General features: G+C 34.0%; 1 protein-coding gene across 1 annotated transcript in view; it reads left to right on the top strand.

Annotated features, from left to right (window-relative positions):
- The window catches only part of EEA1 (early endosome antigen 1), a 126,572-nt gene that overhangs the window by 75,037 nt on the left and 30,989 nt on the right, over positions 1-20,546 (top strand). Inside the window, exons 12-18 of the mRNA XM_074271156.1 lie at positions 1,429-1,578; positions 5,815-5,934; positions 6,866-7,069; positions 9,315-9,515; positions 15,539-15,652; positions 16,591-16,746; positions 18,885-19,024. Of these exons, the coding sequence (XP_074127257.1) occupies positions 1,429-1,578; positions 5,815-5,934; positions 6,866-7,069; positions 9,315-9,515; positions 15,539-15,652; positions 16,591-16,746; positions 18,885-19,024 (1,085 nt within the window). The remainder of the gene's footprint in view (positions 1-1,428; positions 1,579-5,814; positions 5,935-6,865; positions 7,070-9,314; positions 9,516-15,538; positions 15,653-16,590; positions 16,747-18,884; positions 19,025-20,546) is intronic.

Below are 20,546 nucleotides of genomic sequence, written 5' to 3'. Positions count from 1 at the left end.
CTTTCTAATGATCTAATTGCCAAATTCACTGACCTTTGTTTCAGTCCTCATTCTCTAACATCTCAACAGCTCTGGATACACACACAGGTGATCATGCCTTCCTATTGTAGGTACTTGCTGATTCTCCCATCTTACCACTTCTTCCTCATTCTTCTGATCCTTGGGCCATCACCACTGGTTTTGGCTCTTGTCTTACCATTGAGCTCTGGAGGAGAGAGTGAGACTGATGACTTTGGGTGGCTCTGCCTCAGATCCAGTTTATGCACAAGTCAAGACATACCTCTCATGATGTCATTGTTCATCTTTGAGAAGGAAGGACCATCACTAATAGTAACTCTTCATCTTGTGATCCTTGTAATCTCAGGGTTCAATTTGATTTTTCTCTCTTCCTCACTTCTATTTGGTTAGTTAAAAAAATTGTCAGTTCTACCCTGCACTGACCTTGCATCTTCCCCCTCTTAGGGTGCCACTGCTATCTTACTAGTTTATGTCCTCATTACCACTCACCTGGCTAATACAATAAATACATGACTTCTCTAATTTGGCTTCTGTATTGCTACCAAATTTTTTTTTAAAAATGTAAGTCAGGTCCTATTATTTTTAAAAAGTCAGTTCAGAATCTTCATTAATTTTCATTTTTTTCTTAAGTAATGTTCAAACATTTTTGTCTGGTATTCCACAAGTCTTAACCAAACTCACTTTGTTTTGTGATTATGTCCTTTGCTCTTCACCTCCTTCCCCTTGCTGACATAGTTCCTTATATTTAAGATGTCCTAATCTTTACCTCTTGCATGTCTGTCCCTTCTTATAGTTTAAATGCCATTTTCTCCAGTACGATTTCTCCCTCATGCCTTTCCCTTCCTCCAGGTCACTTCCCCCTCTTACTTCAGGTTAATAACTATCTAGATTTTAAGGATAAGTATTATCTAAATTTTGTAGCTCCAGCTCCTTCTTAGCTACCTATATTTTCTCCCTCCTCAAATTTTCCTAGAGAGCTTTATCTGGATCTTTCCTTTTTCCTGTATATACTTTTCTCTCTATGTTTAGTTGAATATGAATTGATAGTAATGGGTGGTTTACTAGATATTTTACTTAAATTATCTCACCAGATGCTCTCAGCAGGCACTGTTAGAAATGTGCTGCAAGCTTTATTTTATAATTGGTTGTCCTCTTCTTTTTGGAAGGTGATAAGTATAAAAGGAAACCTTTCTTATTTTTCTTTTTAAAATGAGTATTTTGAAAGAGATGTGAATATAGGATAAACATTTATGATATTATTAAAATCCAAAAGGAACTTGAAAAAAGATATTGTAGCATGTCTCATTTTTATTTTCAAAAACATTGAAATTTAAGGTATTGTTCTCATTGGTCTTTAGCTCTTAAATCCAATGTAGGAGATGGGAAAATAAAATCCTTTTTCTTTTACAGTTACACAGCAAACTTTTGGAGACAGAACGGCAACTCGGTGAGGCTCATGGCAGGCTTAAAGAACAGAGACAGCTCTCCAGTGAAAAATTGATGGACAAAGAACAACAAGTGGCTGATCTACAATTAAAACTTTCTCGCTTAGAAGAACAGGTAGGCCCATATTTCCAATTACTGTTATCTTTTTTTTCTAGAGCAAGGGTTTTTAGCTAGATTTGTTTCCTGGACCGCTTTGGCTGTCTGAAACCTATGTCTCCCCTTCCAACAAATAACAAGATTTTTAAATGCATAAAATAAAATACAAAGGATTACAAGAGAAACTCAATATAGTGAAATCCAGTTATTAAAATATTGGGGGGAAAGTTCATAGATCTCAGGTTAAGATGATCTTCTCTAAGGATTTTGTACTTAAACTTGATTGATATATATAATTTAAAAAAATATTTATTTTTAAAAACATTGTTTAATCTTATGCTTTCTTTAATTTATAGCTGCTGTGATTCCCAACCTTTTATTTTTCACATTTAAAATAAATCTTCATTAAATACTATGTCTTTATTCATTGTGATTACCTTCCAAAGAATCTTGAGAATGAAATTCTATACAGTGGAATTATCAATATTTCATTTACAGTTATAAATATCCATTTATTCATTTCACAAATATTTGTTGAGGGCTTGCATGGAAGGTTTTCTTATAATTTCAGGCAGAAAGCCTGCAGTTGGAGTGGGCAGGTAGAGTTAGATGAAGTTATTAAAAATGAGATTTATGGCCTGAACAGAATGAGATATTAATGAAATTATAAGATTAGGAAAAATGAGGATTTACTGTAGTAGAGTTTATCAGAGATATCTTATTTCTTTATTATCATGAAGATTATATACTACTTTACATAATAAATCTTGATATTATCTAAGATCATAATTATTTAAGTTTTTAAAGATGGAATTGAAAGAAAATTGTAAATGATGATTCAAGGCAATTCCAATAGATTTAGGATAGAAAATGCCCATTATATCCATAGAGAGAACTATGGAGACTGAATGTAGATTGAAACATAGTATTTTCATCTTTTTGTTTGTTTTATTCTTTTCTTGTTTTTTTTTTTTTTTTTTCTCTTTTGGTCTGACTTTTCTTGCAAACATGACAGATATGGAAATGTGTTTAAAAGGAAAGCCCATGTTTAACCCATATCAGATTACTTGCTCTCTTGGGGATAGGGGAGGTGATGGAGAGAGGGAGAAAAATTAGAACACAAAGTTTTACAAAAATGAATGTTGAAAACTATCTTTTTTACATGTATTTGGAAAAATAAAATACTATTGAGGAAAAATAATAACTTGCAAAAAGATGATATTTTAGTAAAAATCTCAAATGCTGTTTGATTTCCATATTATCAGAAATGCAGTTTTTACAGGCAGTAAGTCCTCTGTTTTAGGTATCTAGACTTAGAATTTTAGATATGGTACCATGTAATCCTGCTTTTTGAAACCAAATGATAAAGTACTGTTACACAAAAAAACAAGGTATTCTGATATTTTGTCTTAATGTTATTCAGTTCTTAAGATATTTGATGGATGAAGAATTAACTCCAGGATACTAGTTAATAAAAACAAGTAATAAGAATTTAGTGAATAGTTTCCTAGAAATGTATATTTTTTGAGGGGGGGATTCTCTTTATGATTTATTCATCATAGCATTAGAATTGTTCAAAATTTGCTTATATTACTGTATTGTGATAGATCTTTCATAATCTGTAAATTTTATTTGAACCTTAATAGTTGTAGGACTTGAGGGAATTATCTTATATAACCCTTCAATTTTGCAGTTAGCTTCCTTAGGTTCTAGGTGTGTTTGGGGGAACCATGTCCCCTTTAGCCCATAGTTCATAAGCTCTCACTGATATTTTATCAGTCAGTGATAGAACATATTCAAGGTTTTTTTTTTGTTTTTGTTTTGCCAGGCATTTGGGGCTAAGTGACTTTCCTAGGGTCACATACATAGGGAGTGTTAAATGATTGAGGCTGGATTTGAACTCAGTGTTCTATCTATCTAGCTGCCCCTACATTTAGGTTTAACAAAAGTTTAATTCAATAGCAAAGGTAAATAAAGGGATGCTATTACATGTCCTGCTATTAACTTTAAAGTCACTCTTCATAAATACATATTTTTTAGTAGGTGGAGCCTACATTCCTAAGAACTGTTGGAGACCCATATACCCAGAGCACTTGGGGCCCAGATGTGCATCTAGAACATGCACATGCTGAGAATTTACAAGATTGTTGTTCTTTCCTGTAGATTGCATTTTTTTCTTTCTCTCCATGACATCTGAAGGCTGTCTGCTTTTACTCTGGCTGTGCTCAGGATCAACTAAAGACTTGAAATAGTGTTTCCTAGAAATGCTGTGTGTGCTTAGAACACTAGGAGCCACCTGCATTACTCCCCTGGGTAGAACTCTAGTTATTAAGCATTTCTCTTGATAAGGGAAATGGTGTTAAGGCTTTTCATTCCCTCTTTCTCGGTCTGCTCCTTTTATTACTTCAGCTACAGACTTCAGCTGAGCTGCTATCTTTAGACTGCCTTCTACAACTAAGAACTCCATCTCCTGCAGGTACTGTGATTAGTAATTCTCTCCCCAGCAGGGAGGGCTTCTCCTAGGACTGGCTAGGAAGCTAGCTCCAGCTCTCCCCTTGCACTACACAGCTGCAGGTTCTTCATTCAGGAGGCACCATGAGCTGCAGAGGCCTCAGCTTTGATCCCATCTCTCCTTTGATCTTTTCTTAGAGTTTGTCTGTTAATTTTTTCTCTTCTGAACTCCTTAGTCAGTTAAATTACTCTGTCTGCTAGTGTCTTTCTTGTATCTCTCATTTTAGCTGTTACCCAGTTAATAGTATGGAATACATTTTGTTTTTAGGCCTTATACCTTTTGGCTGAAGTCAATCTCCCCATAGTGTTACTTCCTTAAATGAAAAGAGACTCAAGAGACTTTGTGATAAGGAAACTTTTCTCTTCACCCCAGCAGCCTTTCTCTCCTTTTCTCTTGCTGGCTAGAGGAGTTTGAAAGGCATTTACTTTTGTCCTACTTTGTTATAGCATCACATCACAACCTCTGACCTCTCTTCATTCAGCCATCTCTGAGTCTCCTTCATCTGACATCTAAGGAATAGCCAAGTCTTGTTAGTTCTCCCCATGAAATCTTTCCTGTTTTGTTCATCCCCTCCTTTCCACTGAAGTTACCACCGACCAATTTTTAGGACCATATTACCATTGCTTGAACTGTTCTAAATAGCCTTCTAACAGATTTGTCTCTAGCTTCCCTCCTTTCCAATTCACTTTTATACTACTGCCAAATGCTCATTTGGTAGCTACACAGAGCTATCAAAATGGTTTCTTTAAGCACAGATTTGACCACAGACTTCCCTACTCACTTATTTTTAGTGGCTTCCTTTTGACTTTAAGGTCAGTTTTAAACTTCTCATTTATCTTTTTTTTTTTTTTTTTTTTTTTTTTTCTGAGGCTGGGGTTAAGTGACTTGCCCAGGGTCACACAGCTAGGAAGTGTTAAGTGTCTGAGACCAAATTTGAACTCGGGTCCTCCTGAATTCAGGGCTGGTGCTGTATCCATTGCACCACCTAGCTGCCCCCCCCCCCCCTCATGTATCTTTTAAAGCCCTTTATAGAACTGATTTCAATCTCATTTATAGCCTCACTGGCCACATGTAAGCTCAGCTGGCCTCTGTTATTTGTGACATTGTGAATCCTATCTCCACTTCTGCATTGATCATTCATTCCACATGCCTGGAATACAGTCTTCTCTTACCTCTCCTTCACAGAATCCCTGTCTTCCGTTAGGATATAACTTAAGCAACAGATGGTGCTTCATATACACACTCAGTAAAAGCTTGTTAGGTGACTGGTTTTAGCCAAACCAGGCCACTCGTTATCCTTGATCATCTTGTTCTCCTCTCTTCATTTTTGCATGCTGTATTGATTATAATCTTTCCTATCACACCCACTTGTGTGTGTTAAATGAGTTCTGTTCACATCATATCAACCTCTGTTGAAATTTTGTTATTCTTACAGGGTCATTTTCTCTTTTTTATTCCCAGTTTCTTGAACTAAAAGCAATTCAGCTTCTCAGATCTTCTCCCTTAAATCTCTTGTGCCACTGTGACTTCACATGCACCAAATCATATTCTAAGTTATTTTATAGTTATTCACATTTATATCTCATCTTCTATACCAAATTGTAAGCTCTTTGGATGCAGGGAATGGGTCTTATTTTATTTTCCCTTATACACTTGTAAAATTTGTTGAATTTACTTTTTGATTTGAACTTATACATTATTCCTCTTGATTTTCATTAACAGTCTAAATTTTCTCTTTCAAGTTGAAGGAAAAAGTAACAAATTTCACTGAACTGCAGCATCAGTTAGATAAAGCAAGGCAGCAACATCAAGAGCAGCAGGCCTTGCAGCAGAGCACCACATCAAAGCTTCGGGAAGCCCAGGTAAAGGTCTTGGGGGAGGTACTGCTTTCAGGATATAGGAAGGCCAGGTGGGTAGGAACAATTACAATTTGATTATCCAGAGTAAGTGAGAAAAATGAGTTTTAGGGGCTTAATTTTCTGGTTATATTGAGGTGGAATAGCAGAATGTATTGGAAAGAGCCTTCAGATTGGAGACTTAGGTTTGATTCCCTACCTATTAGGAAAGTCAGTTGACTTTAGTTATATTGGATATTGGTGGAAAGAGAAAGCAATATCTTTTTGGTTTAATAAACACAATTTAGTGATCATATTCTATATCTCCCACATTAGACAATGAATACCTGTTGATGAAGTGTCTTTGAATAATTCAGGATCATTATTCATAATACCAATATTATTAATAGAATTATAGAATTCTAGAATCATAGAGCAGTAGGATTCATCTAGCTGGATTCTTTATCCAAATCAGGAGTCTGGTCTGTACTTTTCCTAACATGTAGCTATCCAACCTATATCTGAAAAACTCTGGTGTTGGGGGCATTGTCAATCTGTTTTGCTCAGGGACAGCAGTAATTATATGCTGAAATATCTTTCATATTGTGACTTCCATCTATTAGGTGTAAAAGGCAAAGGGGGAAGTTGAATATATACAGATTTCAAAACATGCCTTGAAATATGGGCTTAAATTTTTTTTTAATAAGCTAATTTTTAAGATGTTGATATTTTCTATAAAAGAAAAAAGGAGAAAAATCTCATAAACTGAGTAATGATTACTGAGATATTTACTCTTTATGGAAGTAAAATTTGTTTATGAAATAAAAGATGCCACTGGTTTAATTGTATTTACCATTTTATGATTTCATGAATACAGGAATGAGGTATGAAATTTGATATCTAGCATTTTATGTATTAAGGTCTCATTCCTTAAGGAAGCCATTTTCCATTGTTCCAGAATGATTTGGAACAAGTATTGCGTCAAATTGGAGATAAGGACCAAAAGATCCAAAATCTTGAAGCCTTGCTACAGAAGAGTAAGGAGAACATCACATTACTTGAAAAAGAGAGAGAAGATCTTTATGCAAAAATTCAAGCTGGTGAAGGAGAGACTGCTGTTCTTAACCAGTTACAAGAGAAAAACCACACATTACAAGAACAGGTAAGACTTTCAGATGTTCTTTTTACCCATTTTCAACTCATTGCTACTTAAAAATCTTCATTCACCTTCCACATTTAGCTTTTAGCTAATATATCTATAAAATATCTCAGAATTTTGTGTTGGTATATGGAATATTAGGTTTTAAATTAGTTTGCTATATGGGCTGTGTGTACTGAATATACTAAAAGAAGGGAGTTGTGATTTTAGTGTAAAGCCATGGAAGAGGCAGGCATTTTAGGACAGATAGAGTTAGCTATTGAAGAGGTGTCACAAGTGACCCTTGAGAAAGCCTGCAGTCATGAGTACAGGGAATACCAGGTAGTTCTGCTGAACTGAAAGGCTGGTCTATAAAACACTTAAATTTCTGTAAAGATTTGTGTTTAACACATTAAGGAAACAGCCATTACCCTTACTGAGCTTACATTCTACTGGGAGAAAACAACATGTTTACAACTAAGTAAATACAGAATATATAGAAACTAATTCCCAAGAAGGCAAGAGCATTAACAACTGGAAGAACCATGTGTAGGAGGTGACATTTCAATTGGACCTTGAAGTGGGGCAGGAATTCCAGTGATGAAAGGCTGGCACTTATGGGGAATGGCATGTAGGGCACTTTGGCTGTGGTGTGAACACTGCTCAGACAGAACCAGTAATTATGGTTGTCACTTTGAGAAGGATGACTCAGGGCAGAATGCTAGTGACCTGTTATCTAGGTTGACTTTTCTCCTTATGTCACATGGCCATGGTGCTCAAAGTTTTAGGGCCTCATTTCTCTCACCTGTACAATAGCAATACCCTGCCTACCTCCTAGGATATTGTGGGAAAACTTTCAAACTATTATAAGTAATATACAATTAAAACAAAATTTTGGAGGGCTTTGACTGCTAGAATAAGGAATTCAGCTTTTATTGATAGGCATTTGCAGAAGAAATCAGAGCTTTAAGTAGGTAAGTGACATTTTTACTAACATGTTTGCCTCAACTGGCAGCAGGATTTGATAAGAATTGGAGGAAGAAAATTATTACAATGGTCCATTCCAATCTGAGATAAGAGTAGTGAGTGTTTAACTTCTTGAGGTATAGGTATATGGACATTGGGAAGGAAGAAATAGATGTAAGAGATATTCAAGAAATAGAATTGATAAGATCCTAAATCGCATGTGTGAAAATGAAGGCTTAAATTTGAACTGGGGTCACTAATAGACCTTTCATAGAAATTGAAAAGTATCACAATAGAGTTGTGGGAGGTGGTTTTTATTTAGGGGATAAGAACAAATATGGACAATAGCGTCTGACCTCCAGGAAACTTGTTGGGGTTGGAGATGTATTAAAAGAATTCCTAAATCTTAGTTCATTAAGTGGAAGAAGATCTGTTTGTCAAAGCCAAATTTGGTAAATAGATCCATACAATAAATTTTTATGTAGAATGCAGTTATTTTCTCTTAAGCCATATAAAGTCTTAACAACTTTCTGTATTTGTGCTCCTGTTTTCTGAAGATTCACAGTTGATCTTAATTGCCAATTTTAAATGGTATGTTTAGGTTGTTTGTCAGTTGGAATTTAAGGTTTTTTTTAAATACACATTTCTTTATAAATCACATTGGGAGAGAAAAATCATGGAAGAGAATAAAACAAAAAAGAAGTGACCATAATATGTTTTGATTTACATTCAGTTTTCATAGTTCTTTCTCTGGATGTAGATGGCTTTTTCCATTCAAAGTTTATTAGGATTGCCTTGGGATATGTTTTAAGTTTAACTCAGACTAAAATTATTAGAAAAATTTATATATATATAGTAAAACTGCTAGACATAAGTCTGTGAAAAGAAATATTTCTGAGATGTGAACATTTAAAAAATTATGATGATGTTGGGCACATAAGTACTTTACTAAGAATAGATTAAAAATAGATTAAAATATTTAAAATTTTATAAAATTCATGGAGACTATGGAAGTGTTTTGTTTGACTTCCTACATATGAGGAAGAAACATCATATGTCTTATCCTTTCAGTGGGTAGGAGAAGGGGAGAGGCTAAAGGAGGAGGAAGAGAATTTGAAAGTTATAATTTAAAAATGAACGTTTAAAAAAAACAATTTTGTTAAAATTTAGAGCAGCTTATTATTGTTAAGATAGATTGGTTTGATGTCTTTCCAATGCTTAACTTCAGAATTGTTTGTTCTTTAGATGTTTTAGGTCTTTTCATCTCTTTAGTAAATATTCTAGTATCTTGCTATTATAATAGGTAACTCAACTCACCGAGAAGCTGAAAAACCAGTCGGAAAGTCACAAACAGGCCCAGGAGAATTTGCACGAGCAAGTTCAGGAGCAGAAGGCACATCTTCGAGCTGCACAGGACCGAGTTCTTGCCCTAGAAGCCAATATTAATGAAGTTAACAGTCAGTTAAATGAGAGTAGGGAGAAGGTCTCCCAACTTGATTTACAGGTAATGCTACTGTGTTATTCTTTCTGCACTAGCAGAAATGTTTATTGATTGATTGATTGATTAATGATTGTTTCATCAGTAATCTAGAAGAAACTTTTCAATATATTTAGTTCATTGAATCTTAAATTACAGCTTCTTTATTATTTTCACTTATTGATTTTTAATTAATTGAGAATTGAAAGCAAATTAAATGACTTTAGAAATGTTAGACTAAGTTTTTAATGAAATAGGCCCAGCTCTTTTCCATTATGCCCTTTTTTTCTGTTTGTTTGCTGAATAAATCCATTCATTTCGAGCTGCCAGATTAATAGAACAAGACTGGAATCTAGAAAGTGTTAAATTTTTTGCTCTAATCCTTACTTCCAACCTTTTTGACTCATGAAATCTTTAATAATTTCACTAGAATTTCTTTCTTTGACTCATTTTAGGCAAGTTATTTTTAGTAGATTTAAAAAAAAGTTTGATTTTATTCCATCAACTTTCTATTTGCGAGTTTATATTATATCTTGGCTTTGCTTCTAGATTTTTAAAATAAGACTTTTTTTTTTTTTTTTAAAGGCTTTGAAAATGAAATGCTTGGTATGTTTACTTCTAGGATACCTAGAGGTTTAAGAGAACTGTTGTTCTAACATACTAAGTATAGGCTAGGAACTGAAATACATTTCTAAAGCTTCAGTGTTGACTTTATGGAGAAATTTGTGTAACCTATATTTTGATTTAGTTCATTTGTTTATGAAGTGAGGGTGACAGAATTCCAGTATAGTTAAAATATCAGAATGCAGAGATCCAAGACTGCCTATCACTTTTTTCCCCCTGAAGCAATTGGGTTAAGTGCTGGCCCAGGGTCCCAAAGCTAGGAAGTGTTAAGTATCTGAATTCAGATTTGAACTCTGGTCCTCCTGACTTCAAGGTTAGTGCTCTATCCACTACGCCAACTAGATGACCCCCTATCACTTTATAAAAAGTAATATGTCATAGAAAGGTGAATGGTTTGGTAACCATGTATTTTTTCATGTGTTAGCAGCATATTTTAAAATATTATTAGAGTCTGTGACAATTCAAACTTAAAAGTAAGTAGATGAAGTTTGAGCAATCCTTCAGAACAAAAAGAATCACATTCTATGCAAAAATATCTTTTCTCTCATCCACAAGCTGTTTGTTCTGGAACTTTTCTTGAAAGTTGCTCAGCCTCTTGCTCACAAGTCATCTCTCTAGCAAATTGATGTTAAGATCAGCCTTTGAAATGTAGCTGCTGGATTAGCTAGATGGTGCAGCACCAGCTCTGGACTCAGGAGGAGCTGCGTTTAAATCCAGCCTCAGATACTTAACACTTCCTAGCTGTGTGACCCTGAACAAGTCACTTAACCCCAATTGATTCACCAAAAAAAAAAAAATGTAGCTTCTTAAATTCTGGGATAAGAAACTTGGAGCTACTTTCCCATTGCTTTAAACTTTAATAAACAAGAGAAGGGGATCACTCCTAGAATGCTAGCAATATTAACATATAAAGAAAAAAAAAAAACATGACTACTTCTTAAAATATTAGTACTCTGATATACCTTCTATGACACAGTGACCTAAACAACAACCATTCTCAAAAAAAAAAAAAAAAACCTTTCCCTATTGAAGTGGTAGTTGTAGAATTTAAAAGGGGCAGGGCCTAAAAGAGTGATAAAGGAGAACAGTGGCTAAAACCATTACCACTGTTTAAAGCACAGAAAGGAAAAGACCCTTCTAGGTATTCCTCTATGAAGTACCTGTAGCTGCACAACAGTTTTGAACTCTGTGTTTTTTAAAACCATTTTGCAATAGACTAGTGTTCTCCTCCCACTTCATAGTTTACTTCCTCTCATGATTATTTCCCAGTGGTAAAATGGAAAAAACATTGGGTTTGGAGTCCAGGAACTTGACTCCCTTCTGGATTCTGCCACTCTATATTGTCTGCTCTTGGTGGGTCACTTGTTTTTGTGGGCCCAGTTTTCTCATCTTAAACCGTGAAAATTAGACTGGGTGATTTCTGTCCCTTCCAGTTCTAAAATTTGATAAGTCTATGTAACTAAACTTCATTGAGTCTGAATTTTCTCTCATCTATAAACAGAAGGTAACAATTGTTCTCCAGGGATATTGTGAAGACGATTGAGATATGTAAAGTGCACTGTCTATCTACCCAGGTTACTTATACCTTCGGAATCTAATACTTAACGTGCAACAAGAAAATTGGATTTACACACATATATTGTATCTAGGTTATAGTGTGACACATGTAAAATGTATGGGATTGCCTGTCATCTAGGGGAGAGGGAGTAAAGGGAGGGAGGGGAAAATTTGGAAAAATGAATACAAGGGATAATGTTATTTAAAAAAATTACTCATGCATATATACTGTCAAAAAATTTATAATTATAAAATTAAAAAAATAAATTAAAAAAAAAGAAAACAAGGCTTACACACTATAGAATTTAGACTGACAACTGACTGAAATTAAAAAAAAAATAAAGCATTTGTGAATGATAAGAAAAAAGGAGTGTAATTGTAGCAATTTTTAAAATACACAGAAAAGAGAGAAGTCCAGAAGGAGACGGTCAAGCAAAGCAGCTTTAAAGCTAACATGCTGAATTTGTCACATCACTTTCTTTTAAAAAAAAAAAAAGAAAATAAATTTAATTTTTAAAAAATTAAAAAAAAAAAGAGAGATATGTAAAGTGCTAGTCACTCAAAGTTATTTGAAGGCAATGATGAGTTTACTTTTGTCCCTGTTCTCTCAGGAGCCTATCAAGTGCCTAGCACATAGTAGCTATATTCATAATACTTGTTGATTGATTCAATACAACTTTAAAGTGAGACTGTTTGCAATTGTTCTAAGAGTTCAGATGAGGAAGTAGCAATAGCCTTATGATAGTACTTACCAGGCTTTTACTTAACTTTCTGTAAAGACATCTCAGAGAAGCCAGCTGCATGATTGAAAACATTTTCTTCCCAAGAATTACAGATTTGAAATTGTAAAGTATGTCATTGGGAAAATGATTTATTTACAAAATATGGTTTGCTGATGAACATTTCTGATTATTAGCTAATTCAGGTAATCTCGTAAATGCTTTTCTTGCTCTAATATCTTTGCTCTAATATCTATAGCTACCAAGTTACGGTATGGTAGCCAACACAGTAATTTTTTTGTTATATACACAGAAGTAAATTTTAATATATAAAAATGTTTTGTATGGGATATTAGCTTAAATCACTAGAGCTAATGCATTTTTTTGTACTTCATTTTCTTTATTTTTAATAACAACTTTTAATTTTCAAAATACATGCAAATTTAGTTTAATTTCTTTTTTTCCCCTAAGAAAATTGGGGTTAAGAGACTTGCCCAGAGTCACACATCAGAAGTGTTAGGTATCTGAAGTTAGATTTGAACTCGGGTCCTTCAGGGCTGGTGCTCTATCCACTGCACCACCTAGCTGCCCCTCAAAGATACTTTTCAACATTCATGCTTGCAAAACCTTCTGTTTAAATTTTTTCCTCTCTCCTTTTCCCAAGCCTTGCCCTTCCCCTCCCCTTAGACAGCAAGCTATCCAATATAGGTTAAACACGTGCAATTCTTCTAAACATATTTCTATATTTATCATGCTGCACAAGTACTAAAGCATATTTATTAATAAAGGTTTTGGAGTATGTAAATTTTTAAAAATTTATTTAGGAGTGTGTAAATTTTTTTTCCTAATAACTTTTTATTGATAGGTCATATGCATGGATACTTTTTTACAACATTATCCCTTGCACTCCCTTCAGTTCCGATTTTTCCCTTCCCTCTCTCCACCCCCTCCCTTAGATGGCAGGCAGTCTTATACATACTAAATATGTTATAGTATATCCCAGATACAATATATATGTGCAGAACCATACACTTTTCTTCTTGCATAAGAATTTGATTTTAGAAGGTAAAAATAACCTGGGAAGAAAAACAAAAATGCAAACAGTTCACTAGAAGTGTCTAAATTTTAAAAGATTTTCAGGTCATGTAATATTTCTCTCAAGTAAGTACATTTTTCTTCTGTTAGCAGGTAATCAAATTTTGTATGAAATTATTTAGAGTTTTGAAAAATTTCTGTTTAAACCCCCCTGGCCATTCTCAGATTTTAATTTTTTAGCTTATTGTTCTCATACTTTTTGGTTAGAAATGTATGTATCGTCATTCTTCTATAATTTATATTTCATATGAATATTCATGTTGGTGTGCAGGCCTTTATTTTTTATACTTTACTCAAAAAATTTAAGTAATGACTTTTCTTATTCAGAGTTTGAAACTGTTATTCAATGTACTTATACTTTTTCATTCTTTTGATAACTATATATATTTTTTTCTTCCAAATTCTGTTTCTTGATTTCTCTTCTTCTCTCCCTTTCCCCCTTCCCCTTTTCTTTAGTCTGGGGGACCTATGATTACTTATACAGTTTGACAACTAGTCTATTTGGAACTTCATCTTACTTTCCCATGAACACAAAACCTTCGTCGGATGAAGGACTTGAACCTGGTTCTTTCTGACTTGGAGACAGATTTTTTGTCTCCACTATTTCATACTTTCCTTTTAACTTTTGTTGATCACAAAGGAAAGTGCTATAAGAAATTTTGAGTGTATTACAAAGTGGTTCAAATTCATTCTTTTGAAATTTAATCTTGTCTCTAGGCATGTTTTCACTCATGTTTGCTTTAGCTACTTGGTTTATGATAATAGATGGAATCTAGGGAACAACTTTTCAGGGCCCTTTTCTTCGCAGGTAGTGCCTTTAAAAAGACTGACGTAGAGTTGGATTACTATAAAAGCATTTTCAAGTTGGAAAAAAGTAACTGGGGTTAGTTAGTAAGAGTGCTGGTGAAAAGAATTGTAGCAAGGCCAGCATATTGGAGGCGCTTCCATGGTGGTTTTACTGAAAGACTCTGGGTTCCTGGGAAAGGTGAAGTAGAAGGAGTATAGGTACATTCTGAATATACTGAACTTTTCAGCTGTGTGCTCTCTATCTCCTCGGCTTTGTTGGCTTTGGAAGTACACATTTTTAAACTGACAGAATTGAAAGGACAGGAGACTTGTGTTTCCAGCATTACATCCAAGAAATCTACAGAAAACAAATGTTGCTTTGCCCTCATTTGACACTCATTTTTGTTTTTGTTGCATTTGACCCAAAGGTGTGAAATTATTACTGGGCTGATATATGACTAAATAATATTAGTTACCATAAAGAAGATAGTTTTGAAAATGTATGGTTGTTTGTTTTTTTTTTTTTTTTTCCATTTGTTAACTTTAAAATTTAGTGAATAGACTTTTGCCCTCCTACCAGTGATGTTGTGTATTGATGTATTGGTGGAACTGAGTGTTGGGGAGGCAGGTACATATATTTCAAAGTAAAATTTTCTTTTTTGCTGATTGAATTTAAACAAAGTAAAAGATATCAAAGTATCATCATGTACTTTCTCTAGTGTCTCTCAATACTTTTCTGACTTTATATTAATTTATACATATATAATTTGTATTCCCAGAGTTATAACAACTCATTACATTATAAGCCTCGTTGAGTGAATTTTCTTATTGTGTACTCAGAGTAATCCAATAGTGTGTAGGATTTCATTGCTATCAGTAGCTTATTCCTTTTTGCTTGTTGATTTTGTTTTGTTCTTTTATGAAATCTTTAAAAAGTGTTAGAATTGGCTAAAGATGTTTAGCCCTTAAAATACAGATGACTAGGGTAAGTTGTGATAGCATTTAAAAAAAAAAAGTTACTAAAAGAAAAAAAAAAAAGAAGAAAATATAGGTTTTTTTTTGTTTGTTTGTTTGTTTTTTTGTTTGTTTTGTTTTGTTTTGTTTTGTTTTTTAATTAAAATTTTGTTGGGAAATTTTGGCTTCCGATCTGATTCTGAATCTAATAATTTCTAATATGATCTCTGAAGAAAGGGGGTTGTGATGCATCAGTGTAAGATGAAATAAAAACAATATTCTGAATAAATTAGGTTGTTTTTTATTTTATTTCAGATTAAAGCAAAAACTGAATTATTGCTCTCTGCTGAAGCAGCAAAAACTGCTCTGAGAGCAGATCTTCAGAATCATTTGGACACAGCTCAAAATGCATTGCAAGACAAGCAACAGGTACAGGAAGATAAAATGACCTTATACCTTAAACTAATGCGCATTAAAAAGATGACTTGGTAGAGGTATGCATTATATCAACATTCATGTTGGTATCTACGCCACCCACCTAACTTGGAGGCTGTGCCAACAAAAAATGGGCCATCAGGATGGAGCAAAGCCAGAGAGTTTTATTTCTAGCCTGGATCTGGTGAAAGAGTAGATGTTGTCTGAAGACCACTTTAGCCTTGCTAAGTTTGTAAAGTGTTATTATGAGATGATGAATTTTCTTCACCCATAGCAACATGATAGCTATCCATGAAGATAGCATTTCTCAGATTTTTTAGTATCAAGATGCCTTTATACTTTACACACATGAAAATTATTGGCTCCCATCCCCAATCTTTTGTTTATGTAGATTTTTAGATAGATGTAGATATTTACCATGTGAGAAATTAAAATGTGTTGGTATTTTCATGAAAATAAATTTGACCAAAAGGAACTCCTGAACCACACTTTGAGATATTACATTAAGGGATAAAAGTGTTGCAATCCATGCTGAAGAAATCACATGTTAAGTATTGAAGCATACTTTATTCTCCTTAGCCTAATTTTTGTGACTTATAAAATTTTTTTTCCTAAAATCATTTTTTATTTAAAAAAAAGCCAGAAAATTGTCAAAAATGTCAAACTCCTTCTTAGTATACCGATCACAGGCTTGTTACCAAAAGGATTGTCATAAGGTTATCCTTTTTTGCATCCACAGCAATTCAGGAAGATGAAAATGTAAAGGGGGACAGTATGGCAGCTATGATTTGGGTTGGCATCTTTCTAATTTTTAAATTATGAAACCTAGAAGTGCTGATTTTTGGTAACATCGATCAGTTCTATGTAATCTAAACCTTGGGACAAAAGTAGGTTGGTCTGACTGAAACTTTCTTAAATTTCTTCCTTTATAGGAGTTAAATAAATTCAGTAATCAGTTGGATGAAGTAACTGTGCAGCTGCATGACAAGCAAGACCACTGTACCCAGCTAGAAGCCTCCATTAAGGATTTAAAAGAAAAACATCTCTCTTATGAGCAAAGAGCTGAAGAATTAGAGGGACAAGTGAAGGTTTGTAGTAAAACAATTGCCAAAAAATGTAAATTTATAAAAAATAAATTATTATAAAGCATTTTTTAACCAAATATTTTTGTTAATAAAATTTCTCTTAATTACCTACACATTCTAATCTGTAGTTCCAAATGATGGAAATTGATATCATTAACAATTACCTGAAATGCTAAAAATTTATGAATCATTAAAGGAAAACAAGAATTTTCTAATTAACCTGTAGTTAGCAGAGTCATCTCAGAACCTTCCATTAAATCCATAAAATATGGTGATAGATGTCCTCTTCTAGAGAGACCTTTAGTGAAGTGTCCCAAAGATGTTTCTGTCCGTTCAACATTTTTATTTCAGATTTGGATGGCATGCATAGATTTTAAGATGAAAGCAAAGAGGGTTATCTACCATGTAGGAGAATCAAAAGATCTTGATAGGTTAAATAATACTTAGTTTGGATAAATGTAAAGTCCTACAGTTGGACTGTAAACGGAGCTGCAAGAGAGATAATGTGTAGGGAGATGATAGTTGATCTGAGAAAGATTTGAGTTGATTTTAAGCTTAATATAAACCAAGAATGTGTTGCTTGGCATTCTGGGCTGCCTTCAGAGGACCCTAGGGTCCAAGGGGAATGGTGATCTAGTAAAATACTTTGCTCTGCACTATGCATATCTTCAGAGAAGTGAATGAAAATCCATTGATTCAATTGTTATCAAGTAGCTTCTGTATTCACTTCAGGATTTCTTTTTTTTAGGAAGGACATGAGCACACTAAGACTGATTTAAAAAAAGGTATGGTGAAGGAACTAGAAGTCATGTACAACAGAATTGAGGATGGACAAGAGACATCATAGGGTTACCATCTGGAAGAGTGGTTAGGTTTGTCTGACAAAGGCAGCCAGAAGTTGCAAAAAAAGTTGTGTATTTTTTTAAAAATCCTGTTTCTAAGAGCTGTCCCAGAGTAAATTGACTGGGCTCTGTTAGAAAGTAATAAGAATCTTGAGGTACTGTGAGACCCAACCTTACCAGTATACCCTCCAGAGTCCCATATATAAGTTACAGTTAATGATTCTAGGAAATAATTTTTTGTTAGACAAAGCAATTGGAGTTAAGTGATTTGCCCAGGGTCATACAACTAAGTATTAACTGTGTAAGGCTGGATTTGAACTCATGTCCTTCTGATTCCAGGATCGGTGCAGTGGATACTGCATCATGTAGCTACCTCTGTCCTAGGAAATATTACCAGTGTTTTTTGTAGCCAGGTTTTAAAGAATTCAGTTGTATAAAATAATTTAGGAAATTTTTTCTCTTCTGAATGTTTTAAATATAATAATGCATAAGGTGATCCAGAAGCTGTAGTACAATTTAAAGCTCTTAAATACTAATAGAATAATAATAGCAGTTTGAATTATTAAGATTGTTTTTGGACACTCTGTGTAGGTTCTTGTGTGTATTTGCATACGTCAAAGCTATCTGTTGTATTTAGCACGTACAAAGCTATGTGGTAAAATGTGTCTAGTTATTCAAATAATGTCTTAAGTGGTCTTATGTATATTCCTTGTGCTGTATGCAGAAGAGCAAAATTTTTTTAATAAGAACATTATCTAAATAATTCAAACCGATAAATTACTACAGTAATTAGAATAGACAACAAAATTTTAAGTGCAAGTAATTAAACTGATAATGTCATGTTTATTTTGAAGGAGAATTTAAATTTTTTCTTTGTTTTGTACTGCCTCTACCTATCCTGACTCTGGGCAGATCCCTGAATGTCCTAAATGCTCAGGCTGCTCTCAGGAATGATTGAGAGTCTTTATTAATGGGGAGATTTCCTTTCACCAGTAGTTCTTCACACTGATATCAGAGACCTATTCCATTTATTTGCATACACACACACACACACACACACACACACACACACACACACACACACACACACACACATATGAATGTAAATTTTTTTTCCTATTCAGAATTTTTTTTTTTTCTTATAACTTAAAGGAGTGTTTCATGGCTGTTTTTAAAGTCTGGCTCAAGAAAACAAAAGTAAAATAATGTGGACTCTATGTAATGGGAAATTCTATATAATTTCTTATTTAATAGATAAAATGTCTGCTAAAGTTGAATTTTTTTTTTTTTTGTTCATAGAAACTGGAGGTTGATATTCTTGAAGCTAAAGCAAGTAAGGAACAAGTTTTATATGATCTACAAGAACAAAGGCAGCAGAATGCAGAATTAAATCTCCGAGCTGCAGAGCTGAATCAACAGCTGGAAACTGAGAGAGAAGTGTAAGCCAACATATTTTCAAAGTGGATATTGTTTATTTTGCTATTTCCACAAAGGTTTCATATTGTTGACATTATTTCATATTTATTAAATGTTTACATTAAATGTGTTGAATCTTTGTATGGAAATGTTCATTTGAAATGGAAATTAAATCTATCATAATCCAGTAAAGCCATTTTGCTTCTTTCGGATAGAGCAAGAAAAATGTCAATTTGGATCAGCTAGCATGGGGTTGGTTGGTTTTTTTTTTTTTTTTTTTTTTTAAAGTCATCTCTTTTAGGTTGATTGTGGGGTAAAGCAGTTGCCTGGAATTACTCACAATTTGAGTAAAACTGTAGAGTTAATAAAAGAAGGGGCTACTTGGGGCCACAGCCCAGGGGAGGGGAGCACACAAGTAAGCTAGAGGCCACTGAGTCTTCTTTTGTCAGCAGTGCAAAGTGCCATGAGTAACACCTGATCTGGCTCACACAGAAAACACAAAGGTAGCTCTCCCTAGACACCCTGCTTAGCACTGAATCTTACAGCTCAGGGTTCTATTTGTTGTTGCAGCTCTTCTATGACTAGGGCCATGGATAATCTGGGGAATATTGAAGGAGCAGTCAGTGAAAACATATGACCCTGATTCTTCAGGACAGCTTGGGAGGCATTCTAATTATTTGAACAAACTATTTAGTAGCTGTTTTACTAAAAACAATTTTAATTGCAAGAGTCTAATGGCCTTCAGTCCTGTTACTAATTTTGAGAACCACTCTATCATTAGAGAAATTTAATGTTTTACCATTTCTAATCTTCCACATGCTCAACTTTTATTTTCCTAAATCTTCATGAGAGAAGGAAAAGAAGTTGATGTGATCCAACAGATGAAAAGTTAGGAAATTTTAATTTCTATTAGCTTTAAACATTTTGCTTATCCATCTTCCAGTGTAATGACACTTTCCTTTATTTTAGAATTTATGATGATTATAAGGTACACTGAAAATGCAATGCTGTGTGTGCACACACATGCATAAATTCTGGAAATTTAGTGGCCATCCAATGCATGAAAGAAAGAAATATAAAATTTAGCAGTTTTCTATTACTGAACTAGCCCAGCCTTAATCTAATTGATTTATTTAGTTTATGAAATGTTGAAAATGCTGCATGTTTATTCTTTTATTGGCAAAGAATCTTTTAAAAAGTATATAGGATATATTCCAGAGTTCTTAGATCTAGAACAAATTGTTGAGAAATAATTTTTTCCTGCCCTTTTCCAGAAAGAAAAGACTTTTTCATTTCTATAGGCCTGGGCTATCTCAGATGTTATATTGATAGTCAAAATTTGTTCATATAATGTTTCATGCTTTGCCATAAAAAGGAAAGTAGCAAAGCCCACTATGTTGCTTAGGGGCTAGCAGAAGGAGAGATTTCCTTTCCAGGTGCACGAAAAAAAACTTGATCATGGAAAGAGCATTGACTGCATGTCAGGACACCTGGATCCTAGGCTTGGATCTGTCACTAGCTTTGTGACCTGGGTGAGTCATGTCA

This window comes from Sminthopsis crassicaudata, chromosome 5, assembly GCF_048593235.1.
Source record: "Sminthopsis crassicaudata isolate SCR6 chromosome 5, ASM4859323v1, whole genome shotgun sequence".
In the NCBI taxonomy this organism is placed as follows: Eukaryota; Metazoa; Chordata; class Mammalia; order Dasyuromorphia; family Dasyuridae; genus Sminthopsis; species Sminthopsis crassicaudata.
Note: the sequence above shows the minus strand (reverse complement) of the source record. Positions and strands in the feature narration are given on the sequence as shown.